Genomic DNA, 20,861 nt, shown 5'->3' on the forward strand with positions numbered 1-20,861 from the left:
TTATTTGGTTGTTTTTGAAACTCCACTGTTGCTTCAGGAAAGTCACTCCACTGGACTAATTTAAGCCTCTTGCCCAAAACAAATCTGTACACACAGTTTCGTCTAGTTCTCTCAAAGTCCAAAACTCAGATGTGCTAAAGAATAATAAAAAAAAGTTACAGGCATTATGCCATTTTGAGAATCTTAGTGGAATATCAAAATTACATCTTTTATGTTAAAATTTATGTTAGAAGTATATATAATCTTTGGTGTGAGATCTGAGTTTGATTCCTGGACATGCTAGTTATTAGCTGTTTAATCTTGGGCAAATTGCTTGAGCTGCGTCTTTACTCATTTGTGAAATTAAAATAATATGTTGGGGGTTTTGATGGGAAATACACTTTAAACTTCTTGCTAAAGGTTTCCCAGCCATTACCCCCTCATTTTAACTTCTCTTCTTCCCAGATTTGCCAATGACCTGTCAAGATGCTCTACACCTGTTAGCTTATAAATTTCAGAACAGAAATGTCTTTCTTACAGAGAGTGTTTCATGCATAGAGCCTGAGGGGAGGGAGAACTGTTCTATATAACTTTAGGTTTTCAGTAATATGTCATCAGCCTGATACTTACTTTTCTCAAAAGAACACAGCAGCCAGCCCCAAAGTAAGCAGAATTGATCCTGAGTAGCTTAAGTACTGATTATGGTGTTTTTGTATGCCAGGTCTACCCCTTACAGTTTTAGGATAGTGGTTGTGGTAAATAGTTGGTTGGGTCCACTTGCTCCAGAAACCTCCCTGAATAAGATTTGATGGGGTGCTTTCCATCCCTGAAACATTTACTGAGCGTTTTCTTATTGCTTAATACAGTGCTGTGTATTTGGGGCATGCAGTAGTGCATAAAACGGTCTCTGCAAGTGGGCATCGCAATATAGTGTGAGAAGTGCCTCGTTAGGGTGTACTGGGGGCCCTAGGGAGGGGAACACGCAGAGGTGGTCAGAGGAAGCTTCCCAGGGGAGATGTGTTTAAGCCAAGTACTGAAGGATGATGAAGAGGAAGCCAGGAAAAAGTGTAGACACGGGGGTATGAAGAAGACATTCTATGTAGAGGGAGCAGCACTTGCAAAACAAGGAGGTCCTTGTAGAAAGTGAAACCACAGCCTTAGACTGTAAAGTAGGACTCATCCTAACTCCAGCATTGCAGGAAGGTAAGAGGGAGGCCACCAGTGACTCAGCTGCCTTAACCCGTGAGGTCACACAGGTCCTTAATCCCTGACGCTTTCTTTTATACACAGGCCAACCTAAGATCCAGTCTGGGAATTATCTTAAGGCCCAGCCTGGGAATTCTCTTATGGCCCTGAGGGAAGGGAGGATTTTGGAGACAGGATCAAAAATGTAAAAAGCTATCTGTAGGCCTGGCGCAGTGGCTCACACCTGTAATCCCAACACTTTGGGAGGCCAAGGCAGGCAGATCACAAGGTCAAGGGATCAAGACCATCCTGGGCAACATGGTGAAACCCCGTCTCTACTAAAAATACAAAAATTAGCTGGGTGTGATGGCACATGCCTGTAGTCCCAGCTATTCAGGAGGCTGAGGCAGAAGAATCGCTTGAACCAGGGGAGGTGGAGGTTGCAGTGAGCTGAGATCGCACCACTGCACTCCAGCCTGGCAACAGAGCGAGACTCCTTCTCAGAAAATGCTATTTGTAAGGAGAATTGGGTTGAAGTATTTGCCCAGTAACATATTAAGGCTATCAGGAGCTGGACGTGGTGGCTCACACCTGGCCTGTAATCCTAGCACTTTGGGAAGCCAAGGTGGGTGGATCACTTTAGGTCAGAAGTTCGAGACCAGCCTGGCCAACATGGTGAAACCCCATCTCTACTAAAAATACAAAAATTAGCCAGGCATGCTGGCACATGCCTGTAATCCCAGCTACTTGGGAGGCTGAGGGAGGAGACTCGTTTGAACCTGGGAGGCAGAGGTTGCAGTGAGCTGAGATCATACCATTGCACTCCAGCCTGGGGAAAAAGAGCGAAACTCTGTCTCAAAAAAAAAAAAAAAAAAAAAAAGGCTCTATCAGTTTGCTATGACTCTATCTTTCTTTAACCAGCAGGTTGACACGTAACACCATCTGCATGTGACCTACTGTCTTCACTGGGGCAAGCCTTCTAACTTGGGTCAACTGGCCTGAACCCATATGTAGAATGATTGATGTATAGTTCACTAAGTTAAATTATACATTTGTAGACGCAAAAAAAAATTAGACATACAGTGTGGTTGTATTGTATCCTACTGCTCTAATATTAGGAAAGGGGCTGGGATGCTAGCTCAGCTGTGACCCTCTTTTTTTTTTTTTTTTTTGAGACGTAGTCTCGCTCTGTGGCCCAGGCAGGAGTGCAGTGGTGCAATCTCGGCTCACTGCAAGCTCCGCCTCCCGGGTTCACGCCATTCTCCTGCCTCAGCCTCTCCGAGTAGCTGGGACTACAGGCGCCCGCCACCACGCCCGGCTAATTTTTTGTATTTTTTTAGTAGAGAAGGAGTTTCACTGTGGTCTCGATCTCCTGACCTCGTGATCTGCCCGCCTCGGCCTCCCAAAGTGCTGAGATTACAAGCGTGAGCCACCGCGCCCGGCCGTGACCCTCTTTTTCTTGTTTGCATTCATCTCTATTTCTCTCTTACTCTCACCACTTTTCTACCTCATGTTGAATAGCGCTATGAAGACCCCTCCTTCATCACTGTGCCTGCAGTTATCCTGGGAAGCAATTATAAGCTTCCAGCCTCAACCATGCAGACTAACCGGCTCTACTTCCTTCACTATTGCAGTTTCTAGTTCTGTTCATAATTGTTGCACAAGACTTTGTGCTATTGCAGTTACTTGGAATGCCAGTTCCCAGGCAGAGTGCCCTCTGTTGCAGACACCTTGTGCTTTGGGAAGTTGTCTGTGATTAGGGGAGTAATTTTCTATTTGAGGTTGGTCTCAGGAAGGGAAACCACTCCCGACTACTGCCTGAAAACTCGCCTCCTTGCTCAGAAACACTAATTACAGGGGTCGTTTGATGCTCTCACTTAAATATTTTAGTCACTCACACATTTATTGACTATCTGTATGTGCCCAACCCCATTCCAGGTACTGAGGTTAAAAATGAGTGAGATGCAGTCTCTCTCTCCACACCACTGAGCAAAGGAGGAAGCTTGTTTGTATATATGGAGCCATGGCCCATGCAGGGTTACTTAATGCTAGACACCAAACACTCTGAAGCAAAGAAAAGGTGTAGGGGGTTGGGGGCAGGGTGGGGGAATAGTCTACCCAGAGTGCCTGTCACTCAGACCAGCCACTCTGCTGCAAAAGGAGTTGGCTTATCTTTATTCTTTTTTAAGCACTTAGCAGTTTCCTAGGGCTGCCATCTGCCGTAACAAACTGTGTGGCTTAAAACAATGGATATTTATTCTCTTGCACTTCTGGCAGCTTAGAAGTCTGAAATCAAGGTGACAGCAGGACCATGCTCCCTCTGAAGGCTCTAGGGGAGAATCTTTCCTTGCCTCTTCCTAGCTTCTGGTGGTGGCTAGCAATCCTTGGTGCAGTGTAACCTCAATCTCTATCTCTGTCTTCACATGGCATTCTTCCCTATATATCTCTTCTGTCTCTGTCTCCAAATTTCCCTGTCCTAAATCCTGTCATTGGATTTAGGGCCACCCTAATCCAGTATGCCCTCATTGTAACTTGATTACATCTGCAAAGACCCTATTTCCAAATAAGGTCACATCCCCAGGTACCTGGGTTAAGACTTCAGTATATCTTTTTTTTTTTTTTTTTTTTTTTTTGGAGGGGGTGGGAGTAGTGCACCATTCAACCATGACATCTATGCTCTGTCCACCAAATGCAGGTGGGTTTTGTACAGACACCAAAGCACATATACTTTGCACTTGGCCAATAGCCCTTTGGGAGTCACTTGGGATCTATTTCCTCTTCATTTTCTTCAAGTTTAAACAAATGTGATCATCCAAAGGAGCCATACGTAGCCCAGTGATGAGAAACATGAGCTTCGGCTTTAAAACCGGCGTTGAAGCCTGCCTTTCTAATTTATTGTGAGTCCTTGAGCAACTCATGTAACTTCTCTAATCCTCAGTTTCCTTATTGGTAAAATGGGAATAGTGAGAATACCTACACTGCTGAGTTGTTATTAAGCCTGCATGAAAACCTACATGTAATGATATTCACTGTGCTGAGCACTTTACATGATCTCATATAATCTTTTCAACAACTCTTAATTGATTGGTATTTAGACTCCTGTTTTACAGATGCAGAAATAGAAGCTAAGTGATTTGCCCAAGATCTCCAAGATACTAAAAAGTATCAAGAGTTGGAATTTGAACCTGGATTTCCACTGTGCTCTATTCCTCAAGACCCTTTTAATAGTTATCTAGTGCTATAGTCTAGGGGTTCCTAAACTTTTTAAGTGAAAGTCCAACTTTTTATATCCCTAAAGCCTTGCTCTCACTGAAGCCTTGATTGAGGCCAAGAGAGAATGCCTTGCTGCTGCCCCCACGAACCACTGCCCATCTCAGGAATTCCCATAGATGCCCACATTTACCCGCATGCTGTTTTAAAAGCTTTTGTTTATTGAGTATTTGCTGTTCACCTGGCTGCATATTACATTACGAGGCAAGGTAGCATGACAGTTATGTGTCTGGGCTCTGGAGACAGACTGCGTATGACCTGGTGTCTTCTTAGAGCAAGCCTTCTAACTTGGGTCGGCTGAATCAAATCTATATGTAAAATGAATGATATACAGTTCACTAAATCAAAGCCCATCTCCACAATCTGCCTGACCTTGGACAGATGACATAATCTCTATATCCCCCATTTTCCTCATCCCTAGGATAAGGGTTGAGAATAATAAGCCCCTATACAGTTGTGAAGATTAGATAAGTTAATGCTTGTAATGCATTTGAAACATGACTCAGCACATTGTGGCCTACTGAATTTATCTTCTACTATATACAACAACCTTTAAGCAGGCATCATTGTCCTTACTATTTTACAAATAAACTGAGGCCAGAGAGGCCATACACCACTAGAAGGTTCAAGCAAAGCCAGGATTCAGATTCAGGCCTGTTTGACTCCAGAGCCCAGTGGTTAGAGCAGGTACTGTACTTGATTCTTTAAATCCTCCTTCTGCTACCTGTCCCATTCCCCCAGTGCCTGGACCATTGGAGATGTTTATTCTGTATTTATCCACAGATAAACCCATTGCATCTATGCCCTCCTACCTGGGCTTACCTGCTTTCGAGATCAGGGGATGTGTTAGAAGGATGCGATCAGTCCTTATCAACACCCCTTTCTGTTTTTAGTAGTTTGAATAACATTTATTGAGTGGCTACTATATGGCCAGGCATTGTGATAATTATTTCACACATACCTTTCCTCATTTACTTTCAGAACCTTTTAAAGGAGGCTTCACTCTCCCCATTTTATAGAAACTCTGGCTTACAAGGACCCCATAGAAAAGGATGTTCCCTCTTTGTGGCCACCTTCATTCATGTCCTTTACAGCTGGACATCCTATTTTGGCCAGACCATATAACTGAAAGTGATCTTAATAATGAGAAGACAGAAAATAACCTTACCATTTCTCTCCTCTTCTTTTTTTTTTTTTTTTTTTTGAGACAGAGCCTCACTCTGTTGCCCAGGCTAGAGTGCAATGGCGCGATCTCGACTCACGGCAATCTCCGCCTCCCGGGTTCAAGCGATTCTCCTGCCTCAGCCTCCTGAGTTGCTGGGATTACAGGCCCTGCCACCACGCCTGGCTAATTTTGTATTTTTAGTAGAGATGGGGTTTTGCCATGTTGGCCAGGCGGTTCACTTGAGGTCAGGAGTTCTCTCCTCTTCTTAAAAGCCCCAGAGTCCCACCATATTTTAATTATTTGATGGAGGGCCAACCACTGCCTGCCACAAAACTTAAAGGGGCACAATTTCCCTTGTGATCTTGCTGAAGGGAGCACCTATATTTGTGCAAGGCAGCTCTGGGCAGAGGTGAGTGAAGCACTGCCACTTACGAGGCTGCTGGCAATCTTGCTTGTTTTTCCATTTTCCACCACAAGAGGGAAACATTTGACCATGAATGATTTGAAAATCAAGCGATTCCTTAACTGATTCTCTTTTTACCAAAGAATTTTAATAATTGTGCTCCTGGTAAGCTAGAACGGGGAAGGTTCTTCTGTTAGCGCCAAGTGAGTATTCTTAAGGGATTGAAATTCAAATTGTTTTGAGAATTCTCCAAAAAGGAAATAAAAGACATAGAAAAATGTTATATGAACCACATAAATGGCTGTTTTTATAGGTCAAAATGTTTGAATATGGGTCATTTCTGATAAAACAGGAGATCTTCACATGTGCTTTACTTATGAAAAGGGGTTCCTAAGCCTTGCACGTCTTCAAATTGAGGAGATTGTTTTCAAATTGTTTCAGACGTAACCACGTGGGTTCAGAATGGCAATTGTGCACATGGGGAATGCCTTCCATGGCTTCTCTCTGCCCTCTGAGTGCTCATAACTCTCTTGTAGGCTCCCAGATGAGTACTTTTTACTCCATTTTAAAATGATTTGTTGGCTTATCTATCTCTCCTTCTGCACCAAAAGTTTCTTGGCAACTTGAGTCTTCCTGAGGTGTACAGTGCCTGGTGAAATGAATACGACACATAGGTTTATATAGGAAATGTTGGGTAGGTAGATGGGTGAACAGATGGACAGCCAACTGACGCATGCTAAAGATTGTACACTCTCTGAGGCAGCTGTTTTGTTTGTTTTTATTTCAAAGTCTACTTCAGGAGTCTTTGTGAACATGGGATTCTGTAGAGCTCTAAGCCATCTGGCCCTTGTAATTCTTCTGACCTTGTACCTTCTTCCAATTTCAGTGTAATTTCTCCTTTTCTTTAGAGAACATTTCCTAACTCTACTAAAATGCACAAAGCCAATGGCCCATCCCAATAGTTGGGTATTAAACACGCCTGCATGTTTTCAGATTCAGAGCAGTGCTAAAGGCTAATACTTAACGCAGGGCTCGCAAAGCACTAGAACTAGCTGGTGCTAAGCTCTTTACATTTGTAAACTCCTGTCTCTTTATACAACAAATCTATACAGTAGCTACTTTCTTTCTTTCTTTTTTTTTTTGAGACGGAGTCTCGCGCTCTCGCCCAGGCTGGAGTGCAGTGGCGTAATCTCGGCTCACTGCAAGCTCCGCCTCCCAGGTTCACGCCATTCTCCTGCCTCGGCCTCTCCGAGTAGCTGGGACTACAGGCGCCCGCCACCACGCCCGGCTAATTTTTTTGTATTTTTAGTAGAGACGGGGTTTCACCGTGGTCTTGATCTCCTGACCTCGTGATCCGCCCGCCTCGGCCTCCCAAAGTGCTGGGATTACAAGCATGAGCCACCACGCCCGGCCTTACAGTAGCTACTACTTTCAATCCCTGTTTCAAAGATGAGAAAATAGAGGCACAAAGAGCCTACATCCCTTGCCCACGGTCCCCTAGTCAGAAAATGGTACTTGGCCTGTCTCCTTGCTGTGGACTGAGGGAGCTCAAAGGAGAAGGGGAGGAAGTGTTCTCTCTTCCTTTTCTTGCCTGTACTGGACAGCAGGTGAGGCCTGGTTCACAGCTGGCAAACAGGACCCAGGTACTACGGAGCCCTGGTCAGCCCTGTAAAGAGATATAAGCGGCTATAAGTAGCAGAAGCCCAGTTAGGGTTCAGTGAGCCCCCATGAGGCCTGACACACAAGGACTGCACATAGAGAGAGGGGTGTCTCCTGCAGCCACAGGCTTCAAGACCCTGAGACACATTTTGGGAGGCCAGGCGGGCGGATCACTTGAGGTGAAGAGTTCGAGACCAGCCTGTCCAACACAGTGAAACCCCGTCTCTACTAAAAATACAAAAATTAGCAGGGCATGGTGGCGCACACCTGTAATCCCAGCTACTCAGGAGGCTGAGGCACGAGAATTGCTTAAACCTGGAAGGCAGAGGTTGCAGAGATTGCACGACTGCACTCCAGCCTGGGAGACAGAGTGACTCCGTCTCCCCCCAAAAAAAGACCCTGAAACAAGAGGAACCCAGGCAGCATCTCCTGTTTCTTCAGCACATCTGCTTCATTTTCCTCTCTCTCTGCTGACCCATTTGTCAATGGAAGTTAGGTTTCTCAGTGTGTTATTTTTTTTTTTTTTTTACAAACTCATTTAATCAAGCACCTATGAATATTTCAAAATTTTAAGTCAAATATTTGTTTTCTTTTAAAATTCCTTATCTAATAAGGAAAACTTTTCAAGTATTCAAATTGTTCTCATGTAATTCAAATAATAACAGCAGATCCTTGCCCAGGGCATACTATAGCCGCCCTGGTTTCAGAACTATCTGTAAATTGCTTCATTCAAACATGACTACAACAAGTAAAATAGAGCTGCTATCATTATCTCCATCTTGACAGATGAGGAAATGGAAGCACAAAGAGGTTAAGTAACTTGTCCAAGATCATATTACTACTAACTGGTGGAATAAGGGTTCAGACCCTGTCACTTTGGCCTTAGAGTCCATTCCCTCAAGTACTATAGTATACTGTCTGCATGTAATGACTTAAACTTATAAATGTAACACAGTCCAAGTTTTCTGGAATGTTCCACTAATGTTTATAATTTTGATAAAATTCTTCTCATAAAATTCTTCTCATACCTCCTTAAACTTAAAATCCTGTCTAAATAAGTAACACAACCTGCACTTAATTATAAACTGGAACCACAAGGCTGATCTTTAGATAAACTAATATCCCACATTTCTTAAATGTATTTCAAATACCAAATATACCTAGTTTTCCCCCACTTACTCCAAAAATATTAATGCTATGTTCATTTTATTATTTGTATCCTATGCGATATACTTCATCATCTGTACACTTAATTTTGAGAGAGTATGTTTTAAAATGCCTACTTAGAAAACCATTTCTCTCCTCAAGTGATGAGGGGTTACCTTTCCAGTTGAATTGGAGTGACACCAGCTGGATGAGGTGTGGCTTGGCCAAGGGTCTGGATGTGGACGCTCCGAGTCCAGAATACCAGCGCCAAAAGGGAATCTCCAGTGGCTTGTGTTCCCAGCCCCTGTTCCCTGATTCTCAGATCTGATGAATCTGCAAGCCCTACCTACATGAGAAGATTCATCGGACCTATTTTCTGCTTGATTCTATTTCGAATTATTTTCTGATTCTTCCCGTACATCAGATCCACAACTCTTAGAGATGTGTGAATGATCCAGAGTTGGATCCTGCATAGCTGTCACGGACTCTCACATATTGTCAGGCTGTCGGCAGCAGTTCTGTGGATATTCTCATGACTCAACTGTTCTTGCCCCACAGCTGATAAGTTTACCTGTCTTTCTGGTTCAAGGGCTAACCTAATCTGACTAGTATACTTTTGAGTCCCAATTCTAGATTCCAAGGAGAGAAAACATGAGTGGTCCGGCTTTAGTCAGGTGTCTACCCCTTTGGCTCATGGCCTGGAGTCAGGGTCCTGGCGTAGAGAAATGGCCTCAGGCCTTCACTCTCATCGCATAATTGGGGGACAGTTCTCAGAGAAGAGAGGGGATGAGTAGAAAGCACAGTATGGAAGAAGGGTCAGAGGAAAGAGGTCGTTTAAGGAGTATCTTCACAGTAGGAAAGAGAGAAAAAACAAAACAAAACAAAAAACAAAAAAAACAGTGCTTAAACTGGGCCAAGAACTCAAAGTTGAAGCTGTGTGTAGAAAGCTGGCAGAGGAACAGTGCTAGACAAGATCACATTGACTGGGACCCTCAAAGCCACCCCAGCTAAGGATGGAACCCTTTTTGCAAGGCTTGGTTAATCTTTTTCCAGTCTTACTTCTCCAAGCCATTCAAGGCACCACTGCCAGCCAGTCAACTTTCCAAAAACATATTGGTTTATATTCTTTTTGCTTACAAATTTCCATAGTTCCCCAGCACTTTCAAAATAAAGTTGAGCACGATTCACAAGGCTCCATAGACTTGCCCCAACTATTTCTGCAGTCTCATCCCTGTCACTGCAACCTCTTGAGAGCCACAGCTCTATAAACACACCTTCAGGATAGCACCAAGGCCACCACGCTGTGATGGCTCCTTTCTGATGTGAACTTTTTGAGAACAGAGGCCCGTCCACCTTCGTTTCTATCTCCAACCTCACTCAAAATGTGAAAAAAAAATTCGTATCTTTACATCATTTTCCAGTTCATAAAGGCTTTCCTAGACATTCAGTGAGGCAACCTTCACAAAAACCTTGGGAGAGAGGTATTATTTCATGAAGAAATTGAGGCTCAGAAGGACAAGGGGGCTGACAATGACTGATAATCTACCTTTTTTTTTTTTTGAGACGGAGTCTCGCTCTGTCACCCAGGCTGGAGTGCAGTGGCGCGATCTCGGCTCACTGCAAGCTCCGCCTCCCGGGTTCACGCCATTCTCCTGCCTCCGCCTCTCCGAGTAGCTGGGACTACAGGCGCCCGCCACCACGCCCGGCTAATTTTTTGTATTTTTAGTAGAGACGGGGTTTCACCGTGGTCTCGATCTCCTGACCTCGTGATCCACCCGCCTCGGCCTCCCAAAGTGCTGGGATTACAAGCGTGAGCCACCACGCCCGGCTATGATAATCTACCTTATACCAGGCACAGTACTGGGTGTTTTCACATGTGACCTGTTTTCAGTTTTCTGAACAAACTTCAGAGCTATCCCCATTTTATAGGCTCAGATGAGTTAAGTAATGTGCTCTAGATTGTATCTCTCATACATTTTACAGTGAAAGGTTTGACCCCTAGTTGTATCTGGCTGCTGAGCCTGTGCCCTTTCCATTAGAACGTAGTGCCTTGCCTGGGGCTGAGCATTTACTACCTGCCTAGTTACTGGTGGCTGGAGAAATGAATGACCTTTTTCCACTCTTGGGGACAAACACTTTAAGCCCTCTGGAACAGGCATCTGCAGCCATCACAAGCAGAGGGCCTTAGGCTGGGGGGTCTGATTAACCCTGCTGCTTTAAGCCAAATTTCTGCCTTTCTGTCTAGTGCTTATGCCTGGAAATAGGATTATCAGGTCCATCCCTTATGCGCACTGCTGGGACATTTGCTAAAAAAGAACTCTTGGTGTGAAGAGGTGAACCCATTCAGGCCAGCCCTCATATGGGGCCTGGGACATCATTATTAACTGTCCATTAAATATTTTTTAAAGAAACATAGAAAAGAAAGAGTGAATAAAGCATTGGTAAGTCTACGGTTTCTGCTGTGCTCTACTGGGAAGGTATCACTGCTGATGCGAGTGGGAGCTGGAGTCTTTGCGAGGCTGGGAGCGAAGGGGTTCATAACTCTGCCATTGTGAAATTGATTGGACCCAAGACCAGTATGAAAGTTCCTTGTCTGAAGGGAGTAATCCTTAAATCCGCCATATGGTTTAAATGTAATTTGTGTCATTGTGAAGGAGTACTGGCAATGCAGGCGAATTCATTAGGCCAAATTGGGTTCGCTATGCTTGACAGTAACATTTCTGAAGATGAAGCTCAACCTTTGCTGGAGAGCTAAAACAAATGAGTTTCTTAATAGCTGCCCCACTTAGTCTGAGTGTCTTAGGAAGCTTAATGTTTTTAATGTCTCTTCTTTTTTACTATACTTCACAGTCCATCTAACATTGCTGCTTCTGGTAATATTTTTATATGGGGTTGAGTTCTGCAGTGTTCATAAAATTATGATCAGGCCCATTTTTAGAATAGAAGCTTTTCTAGGGCAAGGATTATGTCCTTTTGGTATAGTTTCGCATAGTGACAAACACCATGCCTGGCATATGTCGTTGCTTAAAATGTTGCTCTCATAGTTCTGCCCTCGGAAAGAACTTCACTGAGAGACTGGCAGGCTGCAGCAGAGACCAGGCTGGAGTGTGGTGTATTATGTGGGCAGAGAGGCTTTGGTATGGGATGTGGGAATATCCTTGTGCCCAAGCACCCCCAAATTTACCCTGGGATTTCAAGATCTCATTAAGAAAACTACCAATTAACGTGGTTGGCTGCTCTGTTAATCCAATGAAAAGATTATTGGAATGATATTTTATAAATCTGGATCTATTATCGAATATGTCAAGACACACATGCCAGCCTAATGTACAAGCCCATATAAAACCAGGGAAAACTTGGCACAGAACTTACAAAATAGGAATTTAAAAAATCATTTATAGTAAGTTGAAAAACAGTGGTTATGTAAACTGTTAATAAAGCAGGCTTGCTTTTTCAGTTAGTTTCTAAAGAATTTGATTTTTAAAAACAAATTAAGAGCCCAAAATAAGCTATAAGAAGTAGTTGTCTTTTGGCTGACTGGTTTTCAGTGTAATAGATGTGTTTTGTGAATTGTGTTAATGTTATGTCTCGAGGCATTTCCTGCGCATGGGCCAGGCCCATTTGTCATTTGAAGGGGCTCCCTTGCCAGTGGCCTACTTTCTGCCCGTGAGCCTGTTATTCCCGCTGGTCTTGTGCAGAGCAGCCCCGGAACACAGGGGCATTCTTGACAGAGGGCAGTTGGCAGCTACCAGTGCCTGTCTACTTTCGGATGCTACTTGACAAGTTAGTATAAAAAGACTCAGATTTTGTTGCTCAAGGGATGATTCACTTTTCCCTTGAAAACCTTAATTCCTCAGTGCATGCTTGGTCTGTTGTCCAGGCTGGAGTACAATGGCACGATCTTAGCTCACTGCAACCTCAGCCTCCCAGGTTCAAGCAATTCTCCTGCCTCAGCCTCCCAAGTAGCTGGGACTACGGGTGCACACCACCACGCCTGGCTAATTTTTGTATTTTTAGTAGAGACAGGGTTTCACCATGTTGAACAGACTGGTCTCGAACTCTTGACCTCAGGTGATCCGCCCACTTTGGCCTCCCAAAGTGCTGGGATTACAGGTGTGAGCCACCATGCCTGGCTGAGAACATACATGTATATATTTAAATAGATCATTAATAAAATCTCAGGGATCAAATGGAATTGGATATGAAATTTATTTAGGTAAAATGTTTTTAAACATCCTAGTTTCTTCAAATACAAAGGACTTAAACTGCTTCCCTAAAAACATTTTATTAAAAGTCAAGTATGCTTAAAACTGAGAAAATTTTAAAAACTAATCTTATATTCATATTATTTTTCTAAATAATAACTTGATCCAACCCTGTGTACTCAGAAAAACATATGTACATTTTTTTTCCATGTTTTGCTTACATTTTTAAGGACTTGGTACATCCTCATGCCTATTTTTTTGTATGTTCAAAGGAATGACCAAGCTTTCGGTTATTCAGGGCAACTTTGGAGGTATCTGTTCTTCTAGAACTGAACACTATTTTGTTAAATCTTTGGTGGCCAATGAATAAATCTGTTAGATGATTTTTTTCCTGATAGATTGCATGTGTGAAGTAAAAAAAATTTCTTAGGTTTCAAAATGACAGTGATGTAAGAAAACCACGGGTAACTTGAGCTCCCTCACTTCCATTTTAAGGTTGACCTTTAACTTGCTAGGTGGCGTGGAGCAACTTTCGCTGCAGATGGCCTTCTCAGAGATGAATGCCCAGAGAGGCTCTGGTGTAAGGGGTGGCAGGAGCAATGAGAGCCACACCAGGGTGTCTTGTTCACAAACCTGCTTCGTGGGACTGCATTTGCCCTCTTTGCCTGGGCTCTGAGAGTAGAGCCTGTCAGCCACCTGGTGTTTACAACTGAAGTTGGCTGCATGCAGCACTCCTTGGAGCTATCTCTACCCTAACAGGGAAATGAGACAAAAATAATTGAAGGGTATTTGGCTTGGTTAAGTGGGCAGAAGTGTCCTCATCAAAACAACTTTGAAGACCTGCTTTGTGTGTGGGTGCGAGTGGGTGTGTGGCCCTTAACTTGTTCACAAGGGACAACAACAACAAGGAATTAACCAAGCTTTCTCACTGAGAGTGATCGTCCAGGCAAACCCTCTATTTTAGTTACTCGTACGGCACTGTTGCAGCTTCAGGTTGGACAGACCTATTTTGGAGTCCCTTGACTGCTTTCTGGACACCCTCACTGAGCCAGTTGGTGGAAGTGAAGGATGAGTGATTTTGAAGAATGGATTTCTGAGACATACAGAAAAATGGAAGAAGGTCCTCTCCCTCTGTTGACTTTTGCTACAGCTCCCTACCACGATCAGAAACCAGGAACAAGTGGATTACGGAAGAAAACCTATTATTTTGAGGAAAAGCCATGCTATCTGGAGAATTTCATCCAGAGTATATTCTTTTCCATAGACCTAAAAGATCGCCAGGGATCATCACTGGTGGTTGGTGGAGATGGGCGGTACTTTAATAAATCAGCAATAGAAACAATAGTGCAAATGACAGCTGCCAATGGGGTGGGTATATGATAAGTATTGTTATGTTTCTGGCTCTCCAAATAACCTTAATTTTACAGAAGTATACAAACGTACAAGGATTTATATGTGGCATACAGTTCAATTCTACTAACATCCAGTTAAGTTTCATTGTAACTTCAGTGATTGTATATTGTGAAAATACTTCAGAAATTACATTAGCCACACTGGGATACAGGAATGTTAAGTTCAGCATCTTAGGTATTATGCTCTGTTTTGTTGCTTGACAAAGTACCTGTTGCTTTTTAGACATTTAAAGCACCCTCCCGTTCTTAAGCTGTTTTATCTACATTCTAACTAGCTTCAGGGGCACCCTGTCCTGTGTAAGAGGGCTCTACTGAATGGTGGAGAGAAGAGGATTTTGTTTTCTTTCAATGGCTTTCTTGTTGAAGTTCAGTCACTTGTCAAACAGGAAAACAAAAGCCAGGGCATGCTGTTGTTTATGGATCCTTGTAGTCACGCAGAAATACTAGGAGGAGGTTGGAAAATGTTAGGTGTGAACCTTTCGAGAGGACCTGTTACAGGGGCACCTGCTTATAATGACCTTGGACACAAAGAAGCCCTGTGCATGGTGAATTTGTGCAGCAGGGTAGAGATAATAACTCCTGTAAGACTATAGTATGAGGAGGCTCTACTAAACCTCTGCATCGTGAAAAACCGTGTTGGCTGGATTAAGCAAATGAGAAGGAATATTGTACCAGAAAGCATTGATCTTGATAATCGAACAATTCGCACAGCCCACTGGTTTACAGGAAGGTGGGCATCAGGACATTGATGTTTTTGCTCTGCAAATTCCTCTGTGGGACCAAAAATACATTTTTAGTGTTTTAGATAATGATTAGCAATTAGTTGGAGCACATAGTCCTTCAGTATCCACAAATTTTAAAATCTGTTGTATTTCTTTTCTGGAAGAGATTCTGATTCTTACAAGATAAAATTTAGTATTGCAACTAAATATGTTAGACATTCATTTTCAGTATATTTTCAAAATATGCTGAGCAGGTATGTTTGCAAAAGCCAAATTAAAACAAAGCAAAACAAAATAAAATGTACCACCACACTAAATTTAAAAATGTTTGTAGATCCTATTGTTCATAATGAGAGTTTTCCTGATACTCAGTTTCAGAATCTGAATGCCTCTTATGTAAAAGTTGCTGATAAAGCACTCAAATATGAAATTATTATGAAGCATACACATTTTTAAGATAAAATGTGACATGCCATAAATTTTTTCTTTGAGGAGAGCTGCAAAGGGAACGGTATTAAGATGCTTTTAATCTTTTGAGAGGGAATGAATGGAACATTATTTCTCCACATATATCTAGACTGTTGAGTGGATCTGGTACACTATCCCCTTTGCTGTGATATATTTGGCTCCATTTCATTTTTGTGTGGAGCTGAAGGATGTGGAAGAAGTGGTAGGAATGTGTAATGCAGGCATACCCTACAGACTTTCTCAGATTTGCCCTCTGAAAGTTTGCTAAATAATACATTTAAATGATAATAATGGACTAAATATGGTAGCTGCCTATTTGTTAGAGCTGTTGGCAGCCCAAGCAATATTTTCAAATCTTTTCGAGGTAAGCTTAGAGGTGAGAGCCGCCTTATTAAAAATAACGCTGCATTTAAAACAGTCATGCTAACCAACTGAATTGCTTAAAATATTAGTGGACTGATAAAGCACTTCAATCTGATGCACTTTAAACCTGTGAAATTCTAAAGGGTTTGATTTCTTCTCTTTCTAGCATATCCTGAATTCTGACTGTTTTAACATGCCTTTGATTATGGGTAGGACTGCAGGGAGGAAATCTAAAGGAAGGGTAATTATTGCCACAGATTTTGACAAAAGTCAATGCTCCTTTCTCATTTTCATTAATACCCACTGTGCCCATAATCTGATTCTTGGAGGGCTTTTCAGCCCACTGAGCTAAATGGAGATCATTTTATTTTTTCCCTTTACCATACTTTATCTGGTGCATTTATGGGTTATGAGTTTCTCTTCATTTTTATTTACATAGAGCTCTCTGCTTTTAAAGGACATTTTATTGCACAAAATAAGATGTTGATGGGCCCCTTTCAGAATATTGATATCTCATTCAGTCCCCAGAGCTCTAAACTGAGAGGTAAGTTTAGAGGTAAGAGCAGGACCCATGTGCATGATTACAGGACAAAGAAAAAATGGAACTTGTTTTTTTTTTAATGAAACCTAAGAAAATACCAAGCCCTGTCTTCAATTAAAAGGAATATTTAAAGTTTACTCCCTGCCATGTTTGACTGTTAGATGTTTGGAGAACAATGAAGTGCCCATTTTGGTGGGGAGGCGTGAGTTTTAAGGAAGGAAGTCGTGGGAAAGGAAGGCAGGCAGGGGAGGCCATTTGAGGATGGACTCTTAGTGCCTGGCTGAGGGGGTTATCTCTGACTTGGGAGCCAGGAAAGGTGAAATATACATAACATCAGATTTACCCTTTTAACCATTTTCAGTGTATGGTTCAGTGGCATTAATTACACTCACAATGTTGTACAACCATCACCACTATCCATCTCCAGAGCCTTTTTTAAAAATCATCCCATACAGAAACTCTGTACCCGTTACACAATCATTCCCCATTTCCACTCCCACCAGCCTCTGGTAACCTCTGTACTACTTTCTCTCTTGATGAATTTGCCTATTCCAGTTACCTCATAGAAGCAGAATCAGATAATCCTTGTCCTTTTGCATCTGGCTTATTTCACTTAGCATAATGTTTTCCAGCCTTATCTGGGCTGTAGAATGTGTCAGAATTTTATTCCCTTTTTTTAAGTTAAAAAATATTTATCCTTATGATCTGGCAGTCACATGAGAAAACAAAAAAGAAAAAAAATTATCCTATATATGTCCTTCCAATCACATCCATATCTATAGATTGCAATGTCATCTTTGAGTACAGTGACAAATTCTTTAAAAAGTTTTAATTGTGGTAAAAACATAATAAAATTTACCACCTTAACCATTTTTAGTGGTTCAGTGATGTTAACGGAACATTGTTGTGCAACATATCTCTAGAAATTTTTCATCTTGCCAAACTGAAAGTCTATGTCCATTGAACAACTCCCCATCTTTCTCTCTTCTGAGCCCCTGGCAACTACCATTGTACTTTGTGTTTCTATGGTGTTGACTTCTTTAAATACGTCATGTAAGTGGAATCATACAGCATTTGTCTTTTGTGATAAATGCTGTATGACAAATTTCACTTAGCATAACGTCCTCAAGGTTCATCCATCTTGTGGCATATGGCAGGACCCCCCCACACACACTTTTAAGGCTGAATAATATTCCACTGTATGTATACACAATATTTTGTTTATCCGTTCACCTGATGATAGACGTTAGCGTTCTTTCCACTCTTTGACTTTTGTGAGTAATACTGCTATGAAATTTGGTGTTTAAGTGTCTGTCTACGTCCTGCTTTCAATTCTTCAGGTATATACCTAGAAGTGGAATTTCTGGGAGGGTTTTGGAGTCAGAAAAGGGACACAGAATTATGATTTAGAAAGATGAACTAGATGGGTTTGAGTAGGTCAGATGGATCCAGCCAGGGTCGAGTAAGAGAGATTCATGTGGGAGAGAGGCAGGGGAGGTTGAGTTAGGAGCTGTTGCAGTGGTCCAGGCATCTTTAAGGGAAGGAGGGTAATAGAGCAGTGTCTCCCCTGTATCAGATCGAGAGCAATATTCCTGAGGGTGATTCCCAAGAAAGAGCCTGATCTGGAAGGGGAGTTCTTCCACCAGATGTACCTCTTCTTGGGCTCAAGAGAGAAGCTACCTTGCTTCTATCTCTCAACTTTCCTTCTTACTCTTACCCCTGGCATAATCCCCTCAGCCTGGAACCATTGCAAATCTCACCATAAGGAATGGTAGAATTAAGGGGTGACATGGGTGGTGTAGCTTAATATTATCAGCCTCTCCTTCCACACCAAATACAATCTATATAAAAATTGGTATGCTTGGTGTGTAAATACAACTCGACAAGCCACCCCTAAACCCCTCCTATGGACATTCTGGAACTGCCTGAACATAGGCTTTTATTCTCATCACAACCATACCTGGAAACTGCTGGAAGGTGAAATGTCACTGTGTTGAGTCAGGAGGTTTCAATACTTTCCCCCACCATGGCCGCTAATATGCTGTGTGGCCTTGTCATGTCATCTATGCCAGTGTCTGCCATAGCACCTTTCCATTAATGCTTGTTATTATTGCTGCTGGATGGAGGCAAGAATGAATGAATGGGCAGGATCATGATAACTCTGGACCTCAGCTTCTTCATGTTTGCGGTGGTACTTGGGAGGAGCAAATGTGGGAATGGATCAAAAGTACCATGGGATGTAGAAAGCACTCTGTAGCTAGTAACAATCATCGGTATTGATTCCACACTATCTGCAGGTTCCTGTAGTCTAAAAAGCAGCCTACTGACAGCATCCACCCTGGTGGTCACCATTTCCTGGGGAAGGCAGGATATAACCAATATATTAAGGGAGCTACAATAAAAATTGTTCAGAGATCAACATATGAGAGCCAAGAGGTAACTGAAGTGAACCAGCTGCTCCCTGGGAGGTGGTTGGTAGTGGAGTGGTTGACAGTTTTCAATGAGCTATGGAAGGGTGGCAGAGCCAACAGTCCCAGAGAAACTCTCCCCAGGGAATCCAGGTATCTCATGGACATTTTCAACATTAGAAACACATCTTCCACCATCAAGTTGTTTCTTCAATCATATTTATCTTGGATGAAGCAAAAAGAAATAACAAATGGAAGATGTAAAAAAATCCCTGTTTTTTAAGAGGAACTGACAGCACCTCAACCTTCTTTTCCAACTTGAGTCATGTTGAAACAGATATAAATTACTGTCATTTTAGCAAAAAAAGATTTAGGAGCGGTACTGATACCGTCTGTAAGAGATGTGGGAAGTTAAGTTAAGAATGTAACAGAAGTCCCATCTGTCGCCCTTTCATGTAGGTCGTTCTGACTGGTTTACTCAGGAATAACTCCAGCATTCTTGTCTTAGGCCCAGGAGATAACCCAGGTACACTGTAACAGAAGTAGGTGTATCTTGCTTTGAGGAAACCCACTATATGAAAAAGCCAGGCTTGACTGGAAAGATAAATTGATGAGTCATTTTTCAATAATCTTGATATAAAATTTGCCCTTTTTACTTTAAAAAAGCCTTCTCTTTGGGTAGAATCCCTTTAACTAGCTAAACCTTTTCTTTTCTCCCATTGTGGATTGAAAGTATGATTGAATTGGATAAAAATGTGGGTTTTCTCATATTCTTTCAGTGCATCCAAATTGTGACCCCGATGTGGAAAGGCTCTTTTTAATATGCTGTGTTTTCATGCTGGAGCCTTACAGCGCACACACACCATACACTTCTAAAACTACAAAGTCCCAAAAACCATCTGAAGGAACTTGTTCAACATTGCTGATTCTACTTCAGTAATATGGTGGAGACATCCAAGCTGTAGGTTTTTATTAAATGAAATCTTTTCTTGTCCAACAGATTATTATTATTATTATTTTGTCCATCTGCCTGTTGTCTTGGTGTTGTTTCTGAGCTGTGACTCTGGATGTATTGATGTTAAAGAGTGTGTTCTGGATTTCTTCTCCTAGATCGGTCGCTTGGTTATTGGACAGAATGGAATCCTCTCCACCCCTGCTGTATCCTGCATCATTAGAAAAATCAAAGCCATTGGTGGGATCATTCTGACAGCCAGCCACAACCCAGGGGGCCCCAATGGAGATTTTGGAATCAAATTCAATATTTCTAATGGAGGTGAGTTTGCTGTCATTTTGAGGACAGGTACGTTTATATCCAGTAGGATAAACCAATACCTGGAGCCTTGGGAAACCAGGGTTTTGGTTCTGATCCTTTGCAGGGGGTAGGGAGGCGCTCTTTGCTTCATTTCATTGACAGTGAAATGCTTCTCATTTGACTATATCTGAATATGAAGAGCCATGCACGAATCTTCCTTAACATGATATTTTCTTTTAGAAAAATCCTGCTAGTTTGCTGGCTGAATGATGAAATGGTAGATGTGCTAGTGAAGAGGAACTGATGAGCTTTGGATTCTTTGTATTTCCATGTGAGCTGCACGAAGTGACCCACTGTTTGCTGTTTGGTTTCCAGGTCCTGCTCCAGAAGCAATAACTGATAAAATTTTCCAAATCAGCAAGACAATTGAAGAATATGCAGTTTGCCCTGACCTGAAAGTAGACCTTGGTGTTCTGGGAAAGCAGCAGTTTGACTTGGAAAATAAGTTCAAACCTTTCACAGGCATGTTTACTTTCCTCCTCTTTCTCCCCACTCCTATTTCCAAGTTGAGCGATTTTCCTTTCAACGTTTTAGTAGAGGGTCTTCAGCTTTGGAAAGATTTCCGTGAGTGGTCTGTAAGCTTTGCAAGTGTTCGTTAATTAACAAGTCTGGAATTAGGTTTG

The 20,861-nt window shown here is 42.3% G+C and overlaps 1 protein-coding gene across 2 annotated transcripts in view; it reads left to right on the forward strand.

The window, feature by feature from the left end:
• PGM1 (phosphoglucomutase 1) overlaps positions 1-20,861 on the forward strand; it is a 69,407-nt gene that overhangs the window by 18,392 nt on the left and 30,154 nt on the right. Inside the window, exons 1-3 of one of the 2 annotated variants that reach the window (XM_003265172.3) lie at positions 14,081-14,380; positions 20,037-20,199; positions 20,554-20,700. In XM_003265172.3, the coding sequence (XP_003265220.1) occupies positions 14,081-14,380; positions 20,037-20,199; positions 20,554-20,700 (610 nt within the window). Of the gene's footprint in view, positions 1-14,080; positions 14,381-20,036; positions 20,200-20,553; positions 20,701-20,861 lie in introns of those variants that run through there. The other variant, XM_030812942.1, reaches the window with a different exon arrangement.

The sequence above is a fragment of the Nomascus leucogenys genome, chromosome 5 (assembly GCF_006542625.1).
Source record: "Nomascus leucogenys isolate Asia chromosome 5, Asia_NLE_v1, whole genome shotgun sequence".
Lineage (NCBI taxonomy): Eukaryota > Metazoa > Chordata > Mammalia > Primates > Hylobatidae > Nomascus > Nomascus leucogenys.